At 42.4% G+C, this 21,261-nt stretch overlaps 1 protein-coding gene across 1 annotated transcript in view; it reads right to left on the reverse strand.

Annotated features, from left to right (window-relative positions):
* Positions 1 to 4,147: 4,147 nt before the first annotated feature.
* The window catches only part of LOC125632123 (enoyl-CoA hydratase EchA19), a 32,928-nt gene continuing 15,814 nt past the window's right edge, over positions 4,148 to 21,261 (reverse strand). The window contains exons 4-6 of the mRNA XM_048839808.2: positions 19,954 to 20,098; positions 14,051 to 14,200; positions 4,148 to 4,710 (exon numbers count right to left, since the gene is read on the reverse strand). Coding sequence (XP_048695765.2) covers positions 4,490 to 4,710; positions 14,051 to 14,200; positions 19,954 to 20,098 — 516 coding nt within the window. The 3' untranslated portion in view covers positions 4,148 to 4,489. The remainder of the gene's footprint in view (positions 4,711 to 14,050; positions 14,201 to 19,953; positions 20,099 to 21,261) is intronic.

A 21,261-nucleotide genomic window follows, 5' to 3' on the forward strand; every position in this document is an offset into this window, starting at 1 on the left:
GGTGCCCTCAAAGGGCATGCAAGCTGCAGTAATATTGTCACCACTGTACTCCATTATGCATCTGTTTTTAAACTGTTTCTTTGTTTACACTAATCTTTCTAATTTGTCTGTGTAATTTTAGTTTAGAGCAATGATGCTGGTTTTTACTACACAGCTAAAAATCCCAAACAAACAGCTCTGAGGTATGGTAGGTGCTGGTAGATTTCTGGTATGGGCAGGTGCAAGAAAACTTGCACCCCAGGGGAAGAAGCATAGAATGTAAGTTGTCTGTTCTAATTCTGGCTTCCTTCCCAAAGCCATGGAGAGGTTATTCTGTATGCCTTTTATGACAAACTACAGAAGGGCATTCCAAAAGCTGATGATGTAGATGTTAGGGACTGTGATTTGCATGTGTAGTTACCCAAGCCAGTACCTACAAACACCCATGCAAGTAATTATTGAGGAGGTGGGCTCAGAAAGGAGCAGCTACTTTCACAATGTTAATTTATTGGGCCTGATTTTTCACTCTTAGGGTATAACAATGGACCTGACTTTCCACTGTATGTTTGCAGTGCTCTTGCCGTGTTGGACATTAGAGAGACAAGGTGGGTGCGCAATATCTTTTATTGGACCAGCTTCTGTTGGTGAGAGAGACAAGCTTTCGAGCTTTCACAGAGCTCTTCTTCAGGCCTGGGAAATGTATTCAGAGCATCACAACTAAATCCAAGATTGAACAGATTGATTAGCGTAAGTAGATAACACATATTTCAAGGGACCATTCAAGGTGAAGTATCCTGTTTACACCTCTGCAGTCACTGGGGGGGTAGGGTGGGAGAAAGGAGGGAACAGGTTCATGGGCTATAGATAGTTTTAATAAGCCATAAATCCACTGTCTCTGTTCAGTCCATGATTTTTAGTGTCTAGCAAAGTTATGAATTTAAGCTCCCAGGCTCGTCTTTTGAAGGTGTTGTGCAGGTTTTCTTTGAGGATGAGGACTGAGAGGTCAGATATGGAGTGAAGATTTTGTGAAATTAATGTTCAGCAACAGGTGATGTGGTGTTTTTGTCTTTGATCATTTTCCAGTGTGAGTTGGTTCGAGTTCGTTCAAGGTGATCGTCTGGTTTCATTTCACCCATGTAGTTGTTATTGGGGCATTTAGTACACTGGATGAGGTACACCACATGTTTTGATAGGCATGCGCAGGACACAGGGATCTTGAAAGGTGTGTTGTAGGGGCGTGTTGATCATTGTAGCAATGCAGATCTGTCTACAGGTTTTGCATCCATTGTTCTGACAGGATCTGGTGCTGCTTTGAGTTGGTGTGTCCTGGTCTACAGGGAGCTTGCTTCTGATGATCTCAGAATGCCTGCGGGGTTGTTTGAAGCCCAGAAGAGGGGGTTCAGGAATGGGGTCCCCATTGAGTAGGGTTGTAGTTGTTTGATACCCCATATAGGTTCCAGTTTGGGGTGGCAGGTGACAACTAGGGGTGTGAGGTCAGAGGGGGTTTTATTTCTGTATTGAAGCAGGTTCTCTCAGGGTATTTGGGTGACCTGTTTCAATCTACTTCGCTAGCAGAGTGTCCTTGGTTGGTGAAGGCAGTTTTAAGTGTGTTAAGATGTACATATGTGTTAAGGTGCCGGACTTTCTCCTCTGAGCATATTCTGTGGTATCTGAGTGCCTGGCTGTAGATAACAGATTTCTTGGTGTGTTTGGGGTGGTTACTGGATCTGTGAAGGTAGGCGTGGCAAGTGGGCTTCTTGTATATAGTTGTCTGTAGGGTTCCATTGCTGAAGCTGATCGTGACATCCTGAAAGTTGTTCTAGAGAGTTTAATGGATGGATGGCAGTGGTTGAGTTGTGATGGAAATCCGAGGGAGTTTAGGTAGTCTGGTACTGGGGAGCCATCCTAGCACCTATGGCTGTTCCCATGGTATGGGCAAAGTGTTTGTTGTTGAATTAAAAATTATTTCGGGCAAAGATAAAATGAACGAACTTGGTGATGTGTTTGGGGTGGATATCGGAGTGTTGTCCGTTACCTTGTAAATATTTGAGGCAGGCAACAACACAATCATGTTGTTGGTGGTGGTGAGAGATGTTGGTGTTTAGGGAGGTGACATCCACGATAGCAAGGATGGTGTTCTGAGGGAAATTGTGAATGTTGTGGAGTTTCTGGAGGAAGTTGGCAGTGTCCTAGAGGAAGCTGGTCCTTTAGGTGGTGAGTAGTTTGAGGATGATTTCTATGAGGGCCGATATTCCTTTGGTGACAATACAGTGGTCAGATATGATGGGTCTCCCTGAGTTCCCTTGTTTGTGTATTTTGGGAAGCACGTAGAAGATTCCTGGGATGGGTTTGTGGGGGATGAGGTTGTAGAGTTTCTCTTAGAGTTATTTAGGGAAGGACTTGATTATTTTCCTTCCCCCCCACCCCATGACTGGAAGGTGTTAACGGGCCACTTCACGTTGAATGGTCCCTTGAAATGTGTTCTACTTGTATTTAGCTGTGACACTGAGTACATTTACCAGAACTGAAGAAGAACTCTGTGTAAGCCTGAAAACGTGTCTCTCTCACCAACAGAAGTTAGTCCAATAAAAGATATTACCTCACCCACCTTTCCACTGTATGTCTGTTTAGGGGCAGTTTACATCACTTTCTCCACAAGAGACTTATAAATTCTGCTTCATATTTTGGATACTACAGAAGGAAGTGTCACATTTTAAATATATATATTTTCCAGAGTTAGCTATGTAGAGTGCCCTCATCTCTTCTTGAAATCAACTTGATTTGAAAGCGTTCAGCACCTTTTAGGATTGAACCCTACGACAGTTGTCATGGTAGTGAACATTACTTTTCTGATGATCCATAACAAGCATACATCATCTACGCTTTTTTATTCTTAAAGTAAAATATTTGAAATATTGAGTTTTGAATGTGTTATTGTAATATAGCTATAGAAGTGTCAGTGTTTGGGCACCCCAGGACCAAGGCAGTGTCAGGATATGGATATACTGAACTTTCCAACACCGCTCTGCTAAATTACTTCAGTCTTATTAAGGTAGACTTTCTATACAAACCAGCATGACGACTTAACCTCTCCATAACAAATAACGTGCTGTAGCACAATCTCTAGCCTTTCCTTTAGTAGTTCTTACCAATGATGTGGACTACTGCCCTAGGGTTCCTAAAGAGCTGCCACGACCACCTGAATCAGAATGCCTTGTTTTGGATTCTGACCATGTTGTCAGCACTAGACAAGCCATTATGTTGCTTTGCTTCCTCAGTAACTCATTGGAAGGAATGAAAGATTTATGTCTTCTTGAAGAGATTATACCACAGATTCAAATTTCAAACAAAAACATGTTACCATTTGAAATTGCACATTTCTAAAAAGGATAAAGAATAGAGAACAAGACCTAATTCTCTGGGTGAAGGCAAAAGGAAAGGCATGTATGTAATCTGTTGCAGACTAGGACAAATACTTTAAGAGTTAAATAAATACGTTAGTGCTACTGAAATAATTTTTCACCTGCCAGAAAGCCTCCACAACACACACACCATCCAAAACTCTGTGGTAACATTTGCTTTCACTCAAACTTTCCTTTCACTGTCATATCTTCAAAAATGTTGTAGACTCAAGCTTCAGAGTATCTTTCAGGTCATCATATTTTCCTACTCCTGGAGGACATCTGGTGGTGAAATGAAAAGCTCATGCATAACTGTTTCTGAAAGACATCCATACTGGAAAGTTAGCAATAAAATGGTTTAATTTTTTTTAACTTCTTTTAAATTCTTGCCCATAAGCCAAGATCCTGGCTGTATGAGAACTGAGCAGGTGCAGGTTCTCTTTGTCACTAATATACTGTAAATAGTTCCATGAACAGATCTGCTACCAGAGGAACTGTGTTTCAAGATATGGAGTTTTGAAAATAAGAATTAACTACAGTAGTTAATTTCTTCTGGCAGCTGTAGTGTTTAGGTTGTAAGTAAATAAAGCTGTGCTACCTAGTCCTAGCCTAAAAAATAAATAGCTGGTTTTTGGTTGTCTTCATTTGGCAAATCAATCAGCTTCGTTTATATAAATTATGTTACTGCCATGCATTTTTAGTAGTTTTATACACAGGTTATGGGAAGCAATTCCTTTTTCTTTTAATAAAGACTAATGGCTAAAATATTCAAATAAAAAAATGTAAAAGAATTAGCTTTATTTCAGGATTTCAGAACAAAGGTACAATAAAAATTGAAATTTTTCATCAGGACAATGATTTTTAGGTATAAGATATATTAACACAGGGTATCCTCTCATCTCCATTCACAAGGATTTATGTACATAACCCTTGCTAACAATTATGTATGCAACTTCCCATACATCAAGATTATGTACCCTAGAGTAAATTATAAATTTTGAATTTATATAATAATTTTTTCAGGAATTCCATTATTTTTGTAAATTTAGTAGACTTCTACTATTTTAATTATTAGAAAACCTTTTCTACAGGCAGAAAATATTTGACTTTTATAACTTTCCTCCACGTCCCACCCCTAAGCTGAACTTTTTAGCACCAGGGAGAGACTCTTTCGAAATCACTTGCACACCGGCATCAAACTCAAACTGCAGGGCTTCTGTGAATGAGGTGGCATCAAAGACGCTGTAATAAGCAGAACTTCGGTCTCCTCGCATGCATTGTTGAGGAAAGGCAGAGATTTGGTTAGCAAGCTCAACGGCACTCTGAAGGGCTACAAATAGAAACATAAAAGAATATTTTAATAGTACTTAAAAAAATCATACACAACTTGCAGATATAAGAAATAACAGGTATGTGATATGGGCTGTTTATAACATGCTGCATTTGAAAACAGGATATTAAAACGGCAAAATATGAGCAGTAAATTTAATATTGGCTTGCAAGGTCTACTTATGAACTGTGGAAGAGTGGTTTAGCGCAAACTTAGTTCAAAGATGGAAGCAGACTAAAATCAATATTTGCTATGTATGCCCAAATTTTTTCCTCTCATTTGATGAATGCTGTTTCTTTAGTGCAAGTAGTCTAGTAGAGACATTTAAAAAATAGTAACATCTTATTATTCACATACACACACCCCCGGGACACAGACCCACTACTTTCTTTACCTAGAAATATTTTCTAAAAATATGTAATACAAATTTATCAGATCCAAATCTTTGTGAGAGAAATGGTTGTATATAAATACCTAATTCAATAACAACATTACTACACCACTATCCTTATAAAAACAAACATCTGAAAGTGAAGAAATTCATAGTTAAGGTTCCTCGAACAATCACAACTCTGTTCCAATCTTCATGTTTACCATCTTCACCTAACAGGAATATACTTATATCCTAATGATTACTGTTTAAATTTATTAGTCAGGAATTCAAATATTTTAAAGCCACAGCTTTATCCTAGAATCTAGTCAATTTAAAGAGTTAAAAGTAGTTTGATACTACATTTGCCCCGACCCCTTCAGCCAATACTTGTGGGTTTACAATAACATTTTCTTATTTCAAAAATGTTTTTCTCTCCCTTGTTTGTGTATGCAAGATGCAAGGCAACAGGAGAAATTAAGTAACTGACTATATATGGGAAAATACCTGAAACTCAGGACATAGTGCTGTGAAATGTCCTTAGTAAACAAATTTGAAAAGTGACTTAGACTCTCTCAGTTAAAGTAATCTAGAGGTGTTACTTGTAAGGATGAAACATTTAAGACAACATGGCATTTTTAAGGCAATGGTGTCCTTTTAACATGTCTGTAGCTGTCTAGTAGAGGCTGTGACGTATATGGGTTACATGAATATGGAAGGTACAGTAGGGTTTCCAGTTTAATTAGAGAACGTTGATAGGTCTCTTACTCATAATGGATTAGCAGAGAGGAGACTATGCTATTTCTGGACTATGAATAAGATGTCAGATGCTGAGGGAGAGGGCTGAATTTCTCACAAGCTCTCTGCTGCTTAAGTGAGTGTAATTTCAATGAATTTTTACCCAATCTCAACAGCCGGCCTGCTGAACAGAAGAAAATAAATTATCATGTTTATAGCTCATAATAGGAGGGTGAACTAGAAGATTGCCTGTGGGCCCTGTTTAGTTGGTGGTTTGTAGCCCCTATTGAGCATATATAGGGAGATATGGTAGATGGATATAAAAGGCCTTCAGGCTATAGGTTGAACCTGGGAAGAGATATGGGGCACACGCTTAAACTACTAATTTTCCTCACTTTAAAATGTTTGCTATAACTTGTGTTCTGAGTATTTGATTTCATGAACACTTATTTAAAGCCTTAACTCCAGTTTAAGTTTTTATTTGTGAATTAACTTCATTTTTAATAGAAGCCAGAAGGCAACAGAAAGCTCTTCTGTAAGGTCAGTAGAGCTTTAAACCCCATCAAATGCAACAATGGATAGTGTAACTGAAAAGCTCTGTTTCAAATGTTCCATCCATAACAGCTATCATTTCTGCCAGATATTGCACTCTTGGAGCTTATAAAACTATCTGAAACTAGTAAAGAAACACAAAAGATGGGGGGAGGAGAGGACTTTGCATGCTTTTAAATATTGTTGGCAAACTGCAGCATATTCTTGGTTTGTCAAGCAAGAGGTAACTTCAGCAGGTTTAGGGGAATGTTTCATGGCGCACAGTCCCTCCAGATCACCACTCCTTTTAATAGATCCCAACTCCCACTTTAAATGTTGATATCTGCTGGGTAAGAAGGTGAGTAGCGGTCAGGACAGTCTACAGCCAATATTTTTCCCCTCCTCCAGTGTCTCCAGGAGGCATAAGCTTGCCTCCTTGGCTATGACAGGGATAGGAAAGGGACGCTCACCTATACCTAATTGAAAGGAATCTGGAAGAAGGGTGAAAGTTTTGTTGGGGGTAGAGTCCTGCTCCAAGGATCACATTTACCCTTTACTCGGAGACGGTCATAGGAGCTGCTCCGTGTCTGGGACTCAGAGACTTGGGATCGGAATCCTCAGGGGCCTATGGTAACTTGAGAGAGTAAGGAGCGCTTCAGAGTGCCCCATGATTCTAACGGCAGTCTCAGCATTGGGTTGTCTTTTTTGTTTTGTGTTTAATGCAGAGAGGATAAATGATGGTGTGGTGCAGCATAAAGGTTTTATCAGCATGAGTTTGGGATCACAGTGTTTTCTCAAATACCTTGTGAGCTATCCAGGTCACTCCAAATGATTGCTAATAGCTACATCTCTTACAGTTTATTCATAGTCCAGAAGCAGCATAGTCCCCTCTCTGCCATTCCATTATGAGTAACAGATTTATCAACATTCTCTTATGAATTACTCATAGCTACATCTCTATCCTACATCTACACACACTACAGAAAATCAACTATAACATATTTTAGCATTCTCTCTCTTTATTTGATCCCTCTATGACAACTGGTAGAGATAGACATCCAGCACACCAGGGCTGGGGAGAATGCAAGACTATCTTTACTGCCCTTTTTACAGACCCACACCTCCTTGCTCTCCGCCCCTATGTTCACAACACACACAACCATTTTTACAGGAACTACTAGTGAGGAATTGTGGGCCTTGAACCTGGGCCTGTGGGTCACCAGACAGAACTCAGGCCATGGTTGCTACCTGGCAGCTCACCCAAACCCCTAAAGAAGGGGTTTCTGGAACTTTAGCTCACAATGGGCTGTGCTCACAAAGCTCCTGACTGGGTGAGACACCAAGCCCCACCGACTGGCTGGGTTGCACTACTTAAGCTAGACAGAATCATGGGAAGTTGTGCGAGCAACTAGGTGAATCCCTGGCTGCCTGCTACTACAGACCCTGCCTAGTTGTCTGACTCCCGAGCCATGACTCCCAGCCTGTTCCTGGTGCCTGACCTCCTCATCCTAGACCCCTGTCTGCTCCCAGTTCCTGTTTTCCTGCCTTGCTTCAGGTCTCTACTCCTACATCCACCCAGACACGGACCCTGACTTCAACCCCTGGCTTGACTCCTGACTCTGTCTTTGGCTCTGACCCTCAGCTTGGACCCTGACTCTGACCCCAGCTCTGACCCTGGATCCATTTCCAGGCATCTGACTAATCATTAGGCTTGACTGTCCACACCCCAGACCCTCCACTACTTTCATTATTGTGAAGCCAGATGCCTTAGTTACCAGTCTGATGGCACAAGTCTCAGAAGGGCCCTAAAAACCTCTAAAATGCACCTAAATAGCTTTTCTGTTAACATTTTAGGTATATGGTTAAGGTCTGATATCTTGCAACCTCCCAAGCCTACAAGCAAGTGCTGGGTCCCATTGGAAGCTTGGATTCTCCCCTTTCCAATGGCGTAAAGTTATGCAGGGCTTCAAGATATCAAGATACCTTAAGCCTGTCACTGGAGCAAGATTGAGTACTGCCTGTCCTGGATCAATAGCAGGTAATTTTTAAAGGGGAAGTTCCATATTTGGGAGAAAGGGGGAAATATGTTTATGGCAGGTTTATTTATTCTTTAAATTGAACAACTTCACAGGTGCCAGAGATCTGGAATGTCCGGATGTGTCTACATGAGATGGACTAGAGGGCAGAGAGCATGAGCTGGTCAAAAGTGCATGATCAAGTATACAACCAGGTAATGAATATTATTGGTTCTGCAATCAATCATATGTACATCACCACTACACATGTGGCATTTTAGGCTATTTACAGTAGGACAGAATTGCCCCAAGCATACTTTGAGCACACACTGATTTGTAGGACTCTGAATTGACCTCCCGTATGGTCTCTGAATGCTGTTTCTTTTAAATGGATGAAAATGTGAGACCCAACATTAAACTAGATTGCAATACAATAGAAATATGGCCTCCCCCCCACTTTCCAAAAAACAACAAAAAAAGCTAAGTCGTAGGCGCACATAAAACTAGCTAACAATGTTAGGGTAATGAATGGTTGTACTACTGAAATAAAGTAACTTTCTAAGTATGTGAAGAAATTTAACACAGTATATTTTAAATACTGACTAAGTATTACTAGGAAAATTCACATGAAATATAAAATGGAAACCTTTTTCAATGCTGAAAAGAATAAACAAACAAAAAATTAAGGAGCGAAAATGGCTGCTAGAATTGCTAACAAATATTGCAAGATGAGACTGGAAAATCTTTTTGATATAGAAGAGGCAAGAGCGGTGCCAGAGTGTTACTAAGGGCTTGTCTACACTTACATTTTATAGCACTCTAACTTTCTAGATCAGGGGTGTGAAAAATCACCCCCCTGAGCACAGCAAGTTTGTGCGCTTTAAAGCGCTAGTGTGGCCAGGCTCCGAGCGCTGGGAGCCACGCTCCCAGTGTTCAGAGCTATTCTCCTCATGGAGGTGGATTACCAGGAGCGCTGGGAGATCTCTCTCCCAGCGCTTATGCATGACCACACTCACACTTCAAAGCGCTGCTGCAGGAGCTTTGAAGTTTCCAGTGTAAACGTAGCCTTAGAAATACTCTGATATGCTCTATCACGCCAATGCACCTTCAGCGAGCAACAAAACCATAAACCTATTCAAAGACATTTTATCATAGTATTGTGATAGACCGAAACAGCACTAAGCCATACAGGTTGGTTCCTACATTTTCCCTCTCTGCCTTTAGCCCAAGGGCATAGCCAACTTCCCAGTGACCTTCCGCTAGCATATCAGTCTTCTGGGGCCCCAGGCAGACGTTAGAGCAGGCTGCTTTATTCTGTTGCAGGGAAGCAGATCAGGGAAGAATTGCTCTAAGATAGAGGGAGTGTAAAGACAGTTTGTGTACCTCTTCTTCAGCTCAGCCAAGCACATCTCAGTTGTAGCTGAGGATCAGGCCCAACGTCTTTCACGACACTAGAAAGTCCTACCACCAGGTTTTCTTTGCTTTACATCTAGCTCTGTAATCAACAGGTTAATGCTAACTGCCAGGGTAAAACACACTTTATAGAATTCTCATTTGCTTACAACAACACATTCAATAAATAAAACTTGGTTTCTTTCGCATTCACTTCTGAGTTACATCATCCAGCGCCAACCAAAACACTCATGTTTGAAAAAGGAATCAGGATATCAGAACGCACACAGTGCGACAGCAAGTCTATGGAGACGTTAGTCACTTTTTGGACTTGAAAAACGGCGGCCGCTTCGGGAGGTTTGAATAACCTCCTGTGTTATTACTGATCTCCTCTCCCTCCTTTCACACTCCATGATCAAAATAACCTACTTTTCTCTCTCTTTCTCACACACACACTCTTGAACATTTGTACCTTTTTGTCCTAGCTAAAAGGAAATTAGCCATGAGTCAATTAAACACTCTCAGACTCACAAGCTTTAAAAAAAAAAAAAAAAAAGCCATTTCCAAAGCCCATTTAGATTTAAAAGTACATGTTGTAATCTTTTTGCTAACTAGTCAAGAGAACAGGCTACGGTAAGCAGCAGTCATATCAGTTTAAGTTGAAGAAAAGCAGCTGCTACTGTGCATTAAACCAATTTCCAGGCCAATTCAAAATGAGGTAACTCAGTAGAGCGTCTTCCTTTTTCCTTCTACAGGAAATGTTAGAGACTGCTTGAAAAGGTTTTCTACATTTACCTTACGGAGGTAGTTCCCTATAACGGACACAGGTTAACAGTAGAAACGTTTTGTTTTTATTACAGGATACACCCCTGTTATTGGAAGGAAACCTCTTAAAATCTATTTCCATGTTTTCAACTCTCTTTAAATTAACAAAAGAAACCAGGTTATACTTACTAAATTGAGCAAAATTGATAAATAGCAGCAGATGTCAGTTATGGAGAGCTTAAAGTTTTTAGAACAATAAAAGGCACACTTGTAACACAGGGCTCGTTTTCACTGCACTGTTAGCTAGAGCTATAACTTGAGTGTTACCCAACAGACTCCACTGAGCCCCAAAAGTCTCTAGCTCAAGTTAAATGGTACTTTAAACATGAGCTAGCTGGCCCATCAATGCAGCGGGATGAAGCCCAGATTCTGCTGCCATTCGAGCCAGTAGCACAGTGGGTATGCAGTCAATTTGTGCTGCTGATACAAGCACTGTCCAGCTCAAGAGTCATTTTGCAGTGCGAATGCTCTTTCTCCACTAGGCTAACATGACGCGAGAGGTGTTAACTCCACTGTAGATACCTCAAGCTAAGCCTGCAGTGTAGACAAGTCCACAAACTTGCTACATGACTCTGAAAGGGTCCTGGCCTCCACAGACCTTTCCACGTAAGCAGCATGGGTGGAGCCAGGCAGCTAAGTGGCTATGGTCTCACTAGCTCTCAATATCAAAGGAGAGAGGACAGCACTTTCCAGGGTTGGAAATGGTAGGCATTCTGAAAGTGTTAAATATGAAAATAGGAAAGAGTTACATACATTTAAAAACAAACAAACAAACAGAAAATAGGACTAGCTTAAAAACAGAGGCCCAGTTCCTCCAGGGTATGGGAATACTTTAGTTCAACTCCCCCAGTGCAAAACTGCCTTAAAGCAAGTTTACTGGATCACATGAGGCTACTCCCAGCTCAAGGGATCCCTAAGGGTTGGGGAACTACCATAGTAGCACCTACGCCACTCTCTCCTTGTGGATGTATGGTGAAAGTGGGTGTAGCTGGAGTGTCCTTGCATCCCAACGATTCCTGGCTGATGTAATGGCCCCTTTGGGCTAATGCCTAATAGCATAAGATACAAATTAGAGTGGTCTTTGGGCTGCTCTAGCTTGTGCCTGGCACTCCCACTGGCAAAAAGCTGCCCCAAGATCAAGCAACTGCAAGGTTGCTTAAAGCCACTTGCACACACACTTTCCTGAACTGCACTAAGTGTTCTTTGGCCAGACACCAGGGTACGGCCCTAACAAAGAAACTAACCAAGGGTTATAATATAAAACAAAAAGTCAGACAAACATACAAAAACCCAGTAAACTGTTAGAAACAAGTAAACAAAAATGCAAATTGGCATGAGTTAAAAAACAAAGGCAAATAAGTAAAGACTAAAAAAATAAAACCTACAAGGATTAACAAAACGGAACGCTAGAACTAGAAGAGGAAGTCTTGGGTTGCATGCCTCCTCCCACCACCCTTTTCTGTATATATGTATTTTGTCTATTAAGATTTCAGACCTGCAAGGTGCTGAGTGAACTCAAAATCTGGTGAGCCCTTAAAGCCTGATCCAGCATATACTTACTATTAGGTATAGTGCTTATTTCCATGAGTGGCCTGGCTGATTTCCATAAGCATTATACTTAGTAGTAAGCATTTGCAGGATCAAATCCTTAGACAGTAAACATCTGAATATTACATAATATTTACTCAATGCAACTAAGCTCATCTTTACTGGCAAGACAAGTATAAAATGATACTACAATATGAGAAATATTTGAGGATAATGAATTAAAAGGGGTGGAGGGAATAAAGGCAAGATCCTGAAAACCCTTGATCACTCACACAGCTACTCCTATTTAAATAAGTGGGATCAGCTGCCCAAGGAAAGACTACTCATGTGAATAAGTGCTTGCAGATTTGGGCCCTGAGTGAGCTGCTGTTTGAGTTCTTTGGATTCTAGCTTGACGGAGTCGGAAAGCATTGCTTCTCTTGGGCCAGAGCTGTGATTCATGTCGGCATGGATCAAAAACACCACAGTTGACTGCAAAGGTTCCCAGGGTTTTTGGCCAGCTTTTTATGACTGCACAGCAGCACCTTTCTTTTGAGTGGAAACATAACATTTAACTTGTAAAGGAAATCTCTTTCTAAACTAGATTCTTGCCTCAAGTAATTTTAGTTCTTCACAATATCTTTGTCTCTAGGCTTTGGAGAGATGGAGTAGGCACCTAATTAGCTAGAAAGGAAATAAAAAAATCTTCAAGGAACTGTACAATGGCAGGACAAGACTGATTCACAAGCAGAGAAACTGGAACATATGCTTTTTTTAAGTGTAAAAGCAAGTGCTACGTCTGACTTCCATTAGAAAAACTTCTATTCATTTCCCTTGCCCAAAATATAAGGAAACCCATTTCATTTTTTTAAACCATACAGCAACATTTGGAAAGTTTTGTTTCCCTCCATTTAAAACAAAATAAATTACTAAAATATGATGGCAGCCCATCAGCTAACATTCTAGTTTCAGCTATGTGATGTTACAAAACATTTACAATAAAGGGAATGGATAATTGGATGATGTATTATTGTTAGCAGCCTGCTTTAAGATCTACTTTAAACACGAATAATAACTTAATAGCAGTGTAGCAGTAAAAGCAAATGTGACAGATGTTGGATGTCCTCTCTGCAGTGTGTCAATCCTGTGCCAGATGTATATTTTAGATTATTAATTGTATCACGATAGCACCACAAGACCCCTGTTTAGGAAGCAGAGTAGGGCCCCATTGTTCTAGGCACTGTGCAAATATATATTAAAACATGGTCCATGACATAGGGACCTTTTACTTTTAATCAAAACCAATCAGGGGCGTGTGCAGGACTTTAAATTTGACTGCTTTTGGAGGGGTACATTAAACACATACAAGTGAAAGGGTCATGTCTCTCACACACACACACACTTCTCAGGACGCCTCTGGCAGGGACGCCCAGTAGCGCAGAGGCAACAGCACTCTCTGTGTCCCTGCAGCCTTGGGAGGGAGGAAGCAGCAGGACCGCTGGCTGAGCTCCTCCTCCTCCTCCCACCCCTACAGCTGCTGCTTCTCCTTCCCTGCTGCTGGAGTCCCAGCACTGCAGCCTGGTTTGCAGACCACCTAGTGAAGTGGTTCAGCGGATGGAGGCAGAGGCAACACCTGGGACTCCAGCAGCAAGGAAGAAGCAGCAGCAGCTGTAGGGGTTAGGGGAGGAGGAGCTCAGCCGGCAGCCAGCTGCCCACTGCTTCCTCCGTCCCCAACTGCAGGGACACATGGAGAATTTGGGGTGGGGGGCCATGCCCCTGCTTGCCCACTCTTGTGCCCGCCCCTGTAACCAATTCTGTTTATTACAAAAATCATGATTACTTTTGTGTTAACTAGTCTTCACAAAGACAAACGTACAGATAATAACACTATCAAAAGATTCACATTTAGAACCATTTCCTACATTGTTCATTAAGCACTAACCTTGGCCATTGGGGACTATTCGATTGGCTAGCCCAAACTCATATGCTTCTTGTGCACCAACAGGACGACCAGTTAGAATGAGATCTAAGGCTCGTGAGAGACCAATCAGTCGAGGTAGCCGTACAGTGCCACCATCAATCAGTGGAACACCTGTGAAGACAAAAACCACAAGATTAAAAGAAAACCCAAATGTTTATATTTTAAAAACAATTTTTTGGCCTAATCCTGCATGACTTTACTCAAGTGAGTATTCTAGGCTGCTTCTTTGCGTTTAATTAATGTAACTAATGTAACACAAAAGACCCATTTCATTAGTAAAGGTTTGCAGGATTCTCCTTTTAATTTCACAACTGAAAGACAGTTATCTAAAACTGTAAGTGCAATTTGATCTACCCTGAAAAGTGACTCTAAAAACACCACTCCTGGCTTCCGTGTTTTTTCCTTGACGATTTCTGTATCAAATGTGCTCACTTTACAAGTAAAAAGGTTTTGTTTTTTTTTTCTATATGTCAGCTCTGCAAACTGCCTGGTCTCTGAGAATCAAGCTAGCCTCTTTCCTACTCTAGCTTCATCACTAATAAATATGCTTTTATAGACCAAATTATGCCCTCGGTGGCACCTGTGTAAACCCGGTGCCTTTCGTGAGGTTGCACAGTTGTTACTGGATGGGCCTCTAATTTAAGTCCTGATTGGACCATAATTTAGTAAACAGTTCTCTTGATGCACAAGGAGTACAAAAATCCAGCTCACTCTCTTTTAGCTGTGTTGACTCTGCAGGGATCTCAGAAGTCAAGAGTAATATTTGTCACAGAATAAATGTGACTAAGGACAGGGAGCAGATTTACTTTTACAAGTCACTTTTCAGAGCAGACCTGCACTTAAAGAAGTGACTTAATGTTGTTTACATGTTTATCAGAAATGTGCTGATGTTGTCAGGAATTCCCCAAGAAGAGAAAGCGTGAGACCCATCATAGTAGTGCCGGCAATTTGCCACAGTAGCTTGTCCAAGGTCACACAGGAAGTCTGTGGCAGGGTTAAGAACTGAACGCAGGTTCTCCAAATCCCATACCGGTGCCCTAACCATAAGTCTATTCTTCCTCCATAACCGGGTGCTCTCCCCTAACAGGTTTAAGATATAACAGGATGTTGCCATATGAATTTATTTCTATGAAAGGTTTTTAAAAATATTCACATTTAGCTCAGACATCACCGCAATATTTCTTCATAGAGATGCTCTAAATTGGTTTAATGAAAATCAGTCATGATCTGAAATGAACGAAAAGGGAAATTTGTTCCCAGATCTTTACAGCCACCATGTGGATAAGTGGTCAGGATCAAAGGATAGATTATATGACAGCAGCAGCAGCACAAAAAGCCGATTTTAAGAGTGGCGTCTTCTCTGCAAAGACGCACCACCCACTCACTCAAAAAAAAAAAAAAGAAAGAAAAAGAAAAGCACCACATGAAGCACTGTGTTCAAGTATTTAAAAATGGGCCAAACTACAACAAGCATAATACTGCAGCAGATGCTTAAAGAAGCATGGTGCAAGCGTGTTGCATTCCCTAGACATTCTTAGCACTGCTTTTTCTCTCAGCAAGGGCCAACAAACTATTAGGGTAAACCATGCTATTACAAACGATAGTTTGCATGCCCCTTGTTCAACAACTTGCTTTACAAATAGGCATGTCTGTGGAATATACCAGAATGTCAACAGTGAAATCTACAGCTACTTCAGACAAACTATCAGAGCTATGAAAATCCAGTTGCAGCACGTCCACTATCTGCAAGAATTTTAGCACAAGTTGTGCATGAGTCAACCAGAATTCAAGAAAGTGAGACCAGTAGAGTCACTGCAGCTGTTAAGGGCTGAAGTTTAGTATTCCCTCTCCCTGCCATACCCCCGCAAGTCAGAGGAACTTTCCAGAACAAATACTTTGCCATACTCCCCCTTCTTGATTGTAATAAGAAGTTATTACTTTGGAGATACGTCTACACAGCACACCCTTTCAGCTACCTGTAGAGTACCTACACTACATATCCCCCTAGTAGGGGTATAAATAGCAGCATAGACAGTGAGGCACTGCTAAGGTGAGTAAAGACGGGCCTGAACCCTGCAGGTATGTACCCTACGTTCAAGACTCTCTACATGCCCAAGCAGTGCTTCCCTCAGCTACTCTGCCGTCTTTAGCAGTGCAGTGCCTTGCTGCTGGAGTCTTTCCCCAGAGCTTTTCCTCACTGCCTTCCCCTGGCTGAGCCTTTCATGTGTATCTACACTCCGCAGCATGGGTGCGGCTTGCTTTTCACTGCAGCATGTAGCTATACATACCCTATATGCTGCCGCAAGTGCTGTGCAGAGTAGACAAAGCCTGAGCATCTCAAAATATGGTTAAAAGACTTATAAAGTTTCCCATTAAATTCTTGAGATGGCAGGGACCTTTTTGGAAATAGGCTATTAGAGGCATCTCATAAGTCATCTGTACAACTCTAGATATAGATTGGTAGAGACTGAAAGTTACCATCATTGTTGGCAGCCTCACTCCAGTTCCTGGCAAAAAGGTCTCCACATCACAAAAACAGCTACCATGTTTTGCAGTCTTTGCAGAGAGGCCAAGGATCTGAATGGCCACGGAAACTCAACTACCCCAACATCAAAAAGCCTGGAAATGAACAAGCAGGGATCCAGTCAGTTCCCTGCTGCCACAGGATCCTTCAGCACTCACTAGCACACCACTCTAGTAAGGCACTAATCCTGCAAACAATTAGGCTACATCTACAGTATAGCACTTACCGCGATTCAGCTACATTGTGGCTAAGATTCTCTACGCCGATGGGCAAGAGCTCTCCCATCAGCCTAATAACTCCTGCCTCCAGGAGAGGCAGTAGCTATGTCAGTGGGAGAAGCTCTCCCGTCAACATAGTGCTGTCTACACCAGCGCTTAGGTCAGTGTAACTTACATCGCTTAGGGGTGTGAATAATCCACACCCCCGAGCAACGTAAGTTATACCAAAGTTCCCTGTAGTGTAGACAAGGTCTTACTTTTGCTTAACTTTATTACTATGGAGTAGTCTCACTGAAATCAACAGAACTGCTCTTGGTAGTAAAGTAAAGCATATGTAATTGTTTGCAGCTGCACAGTGTGCACGTCATTTGACTTTTTAACTTTGTAAACCCTTTTTAGGCATCTTCCCTGCCTCCCAGGCCTAGAAAAAAGTGCCTCTCCTCAACAAGGCCAACAAAACAAAATTTGGAAAAAAGATTTGATAAATTTATTAAATTTCCCAGGAAAACCTCTTCCCAAGACTGATGTGGTATGTGAAATTTCAGGGCAATTGATTTGTTTGTTTGTTATATAGGGCTTATAATGAGAAGCGAGCTTTCATTTTAGCTATGGAGGAGCTATCATTAGCCTTCATACTAACTAGAAAAATATTTCATAGCTCTACTTCATACCTTTATTCCACACTCTTCTATCTAAATACATTGAAAAAAACCTTGCTTTATTAGGAGGAAAACAATAACATCTTAAATTTAACAACTGTTTTATCAGCAGGAACTACAGTAGATATTTATGGCTTTATTAAAATTTAAAATAATAACCATTCATAATGATTATTTACATAAATGAACACAACAACAGCCACACTGGGTCAGACCAGAGGTCCATCTAGCCCAGTATCCTGTCTTCTGACAGTGACCAATGCCAGGTGCCCCAGAGGGAATGAACAGAACAGGTAATCATCAAGTGATCCATCTCCTGTTGTCCATTCCCAGCTTCTGGCAAACAGAGGCTAAGGACACCATCCCTACCCATCTTGGCAAATAGCCATGATGGACCTATCCTCCATGAATTTATCTAGTTCTTTTTTGAACCCTGTTATAGTCTTGGCCTTCACAACATCCTCTGACAAAGCGTTCCACAGGTTGACTGTGCATTGTGTGAAGAAATACACCTTTACCCCGATATAACATGACCTGAAATGACACGAATTCCAATATAACGCAGTAAAGCAGCGCTCTGAGAGGGGGGTGGGGGGGCTGTGTGCTCCGGCGGATTGGCGCTTCAGCGTGTCTAGCTCCGACACGCTGCTCTGAGCGGCGTGTTAAGGTGCTGGGCTGGGGCTGAGGGATTGGATAAAGGGCAGAGGGCCTTGGGGGGTGGTCAGGGAGCAGGGGGGGTTGGATGGTTTGGAGGTTCTGGGGGCGGGGCGGTTAGGGGATGGGAAACGGGCATTGGATAGGGTGTGGGAGTCCCAGAGGGCCTGTCAGGGGGCAGGGGTGTGGATGGGGTCAGGGCAGTCAGGAGACAGGGAGCGGGGTGGGGGGGCTGGATGAGTCGGAGGTTCTGAGGGGTCAGTCGGGACAGGAAGTGACTATTAATAACTGAAATGCTCAAGGCCAAAGCAAGTTCGATATAACGTGGTTTCACCTATAATGTGGTAAGATTTTTTGGCTCCCGAGGACCGCGTTATATTGAGGTAGAGGAGTACTTCCTTTTTGTTTGTTTTAAACCTGCTGCCTATTGATTTCATTTGGTGATCCCTAGTTCTTGTGTTATGAGAAGAAGTAAATAACACTTACTCACTTTCTCCACACTAGTCATGATTTTATAGACCTCTGTCATATCCCCTCTCAGTCGGGGGCCACTCCGCTTGCGTGTGCTGTGGCTCCCGGAAGCAGAGGCATGTTCCCCCTGCAGCTCCTATGCGTAGGGGCAGCCAGAGGGCTCCGCATGCTGCCCCGGCTCCAAGTGCCGCCCCCACACCTCCATTGGCAGGGAACTGCGGCCAATGGGAGCTGCAGGGGCAGCACCTGTGGACAGAGCAGCGCACAGAGCTGCCTGGCCACGCCTCCGCATAGGAACCAGAGAGGGGGACATGCTGCTGCTGCTTCCAGGAGTTGCTTGAGGCAAGCGCTGCCTGGAGCTTGCACCCCTGAACCCCTCCATGCCCAAACCCCTGCCCCAGCCCTGATCCCCCTCCACCCTCCAAACCCCTCAATCCCAGCCCAGTGCACCCTCCTGTACCCCAAACCTCTCATCCCCAGCCCCACCCAAGAGCTAGCACCCCCAGCCAGAGCCCTCACCCCCCCCGTGCCCCAACCCCCTGCACCAGCCCCAATTCCCCTCCCGCCCTCTGAACCCCTCAATCCCAGCGTGGAGCACCCTCCTGCACCTCGCCTCACCCCAGAGCCCACACCTCCAGTTGGAGCCCTCACCCCCCATCCCTCTGCCCCAGCCCAGAGCCCCCTCAACTTCTCATTTCTGGCCCCACCCCAGAGCCTGCACCCCAACCCCAATTTTGTGAGCGTTCATGGCCTGCCATACAATTTCCATACCCAGATGTGGCCCTCGAGCCAAAAAGTTTGCCCAACCCTGGTGTAGACACTACCTTCACCAATGGGAGGGATTCTCCCGTCAGTGTAGGTAATCCACCTCCCCAAGAGACAGTAGCTAGGTCAACGGAAGAATTCTTCTGTCTGTCTAGTACTGTGTACACTGGGGGGTTAGGTCTGCTTAACTACATCACTCAGGGATGTGGATTTGTCACACCCCTAAGCAGCGTAGCTATGGCGATATAAATTCCCAGTGTAGATGAGCCCTTAGTTAGCTAGCAGTTTTCTAATTTCCAAACTTTCCTGTAACATTTGGCTATAAAGAAAGCAGACAAAGAAGCAAAGAGAAAGAGACCCCGAGAGATCAGGGCCCAATTCTCAAATCAATCTGTAACCATGTGCCTGCAAACTGCATGCATACAAATCAGAAAATTGTGGATCTATGTACCCAATTCACATATACAGAGATAGGTTTCGCACTTGCAAGAACTGGGAGAGCAATTCTAAAGACTTTTTTTTTTTTAAATCTGGTCTCTGCTATCTCTGTAGAGATTTTGTATGAAAACATACCAAAGCGTCTGCAGAACACTCCAAAAACGGCACTCTGCTCCACAACACGCAGGTCAGCCAAAAGAGAGAGCTCAAGACCCCCGGCCACTGCATATCCACTTACTGCAGCAATCACTGGTTTGGAAAACTTCATTCGGGAAGGACCCTATCAAAATAAAAGATATATTAATACATTCATACCACAGTATACATACCAAAGACCCAATCCTGCAAACACTGTTGGGTGTAGTGCTTAATATAGGATGGAGGTTTATTGACTTCAGCGGGACTATGCCTTGTAATAAGCATTTACAGGATTGGACCATATCTAGGATGGTTGCAACCAGCACATCAGCTAATGCACCCACATATACTAACTTCCATTTATTATCTTGGTTTTGCTGTGATCAATTTACCTTTTTATTAATACAGTCTACTTGATTTATTCGGGATTGCTTTACTGGGATATATCCCTGGGTACCTAATTAGCCTAATGAGACTGAATGACAATGATTGCTGTTTAATCAGGACAGCAGTAGGAAAAATTAATAAGACATTTATCCAGTGCCAGTGGGTTAAACTGGTGTTAAAGCAGATGTTCACAGTAGTGAAATTCTAAGCTTCCATCACAGAAGTTGCCCTGTATAGATTATGTAAAGATACAAACCAAATGATGACCTCAGATACATCTGTACGACTCCATGGTCTTCCAAACTTTACTTTAAATTTGAGCACGGACCACTGAGGCATAATCTGAAGGCAAAAAGGTTATACAGGTGCAGCCAAGGGCACAATTTGGCTAACAGAGCCTTTATTACTGGTTATGATGTTCAAGGTAGAAAGAACCCAGCTACACTTTCAGAGCCCATGTTGAATTTTTAGGGCTGACCATATGAAAGACATTTTACTTGTCAGCTGAGCAAGTTTTGATATCAGGGAGACACTGTACACATGGAAGGAAGGAAATTCACTTCTTAAAGAAGGCATTTCATCCTTGATTTGTTTCCAATGTGTTCAAATTTCATGATATACACTGCAATCATATAACATTTGAATGCCATAATTATGCATATTAGGACTGTATTAAGGATCAAGCATCAGTAATTTAGAGAAGTAGTCAGTATGCTAACAGACCAAATGCAACCCACAGCTGTTAGCGTTAATACAAAGGCATGCCTCTGAGAGACTATTGGGCTCAGCAAGTGAAAGACACAGGACTGCATACTGTGACCTATAGCCTCGTGGCTGTCTATTAAAAATATGTTGCACTTAAACCACATCTTTCATCAGAGGACCTCAAACTCCTTTAGAAGGGCTAAAAAGTTTTGT

The sequence above is a fragment of the Caretta caretta genome, chromosome 2, assembly GCF_965140235.1.
Source record: "Caretta caretta isolate rCarCar2 chromosome 2, rCarCar1.hap1, whole genome shotgun sequence".
Classification (NCBI taxonomy): Eukaryota; Metazoa; Chordata; order Testudines; family Cheloniidae; genus Caretta; species Caretta caretta.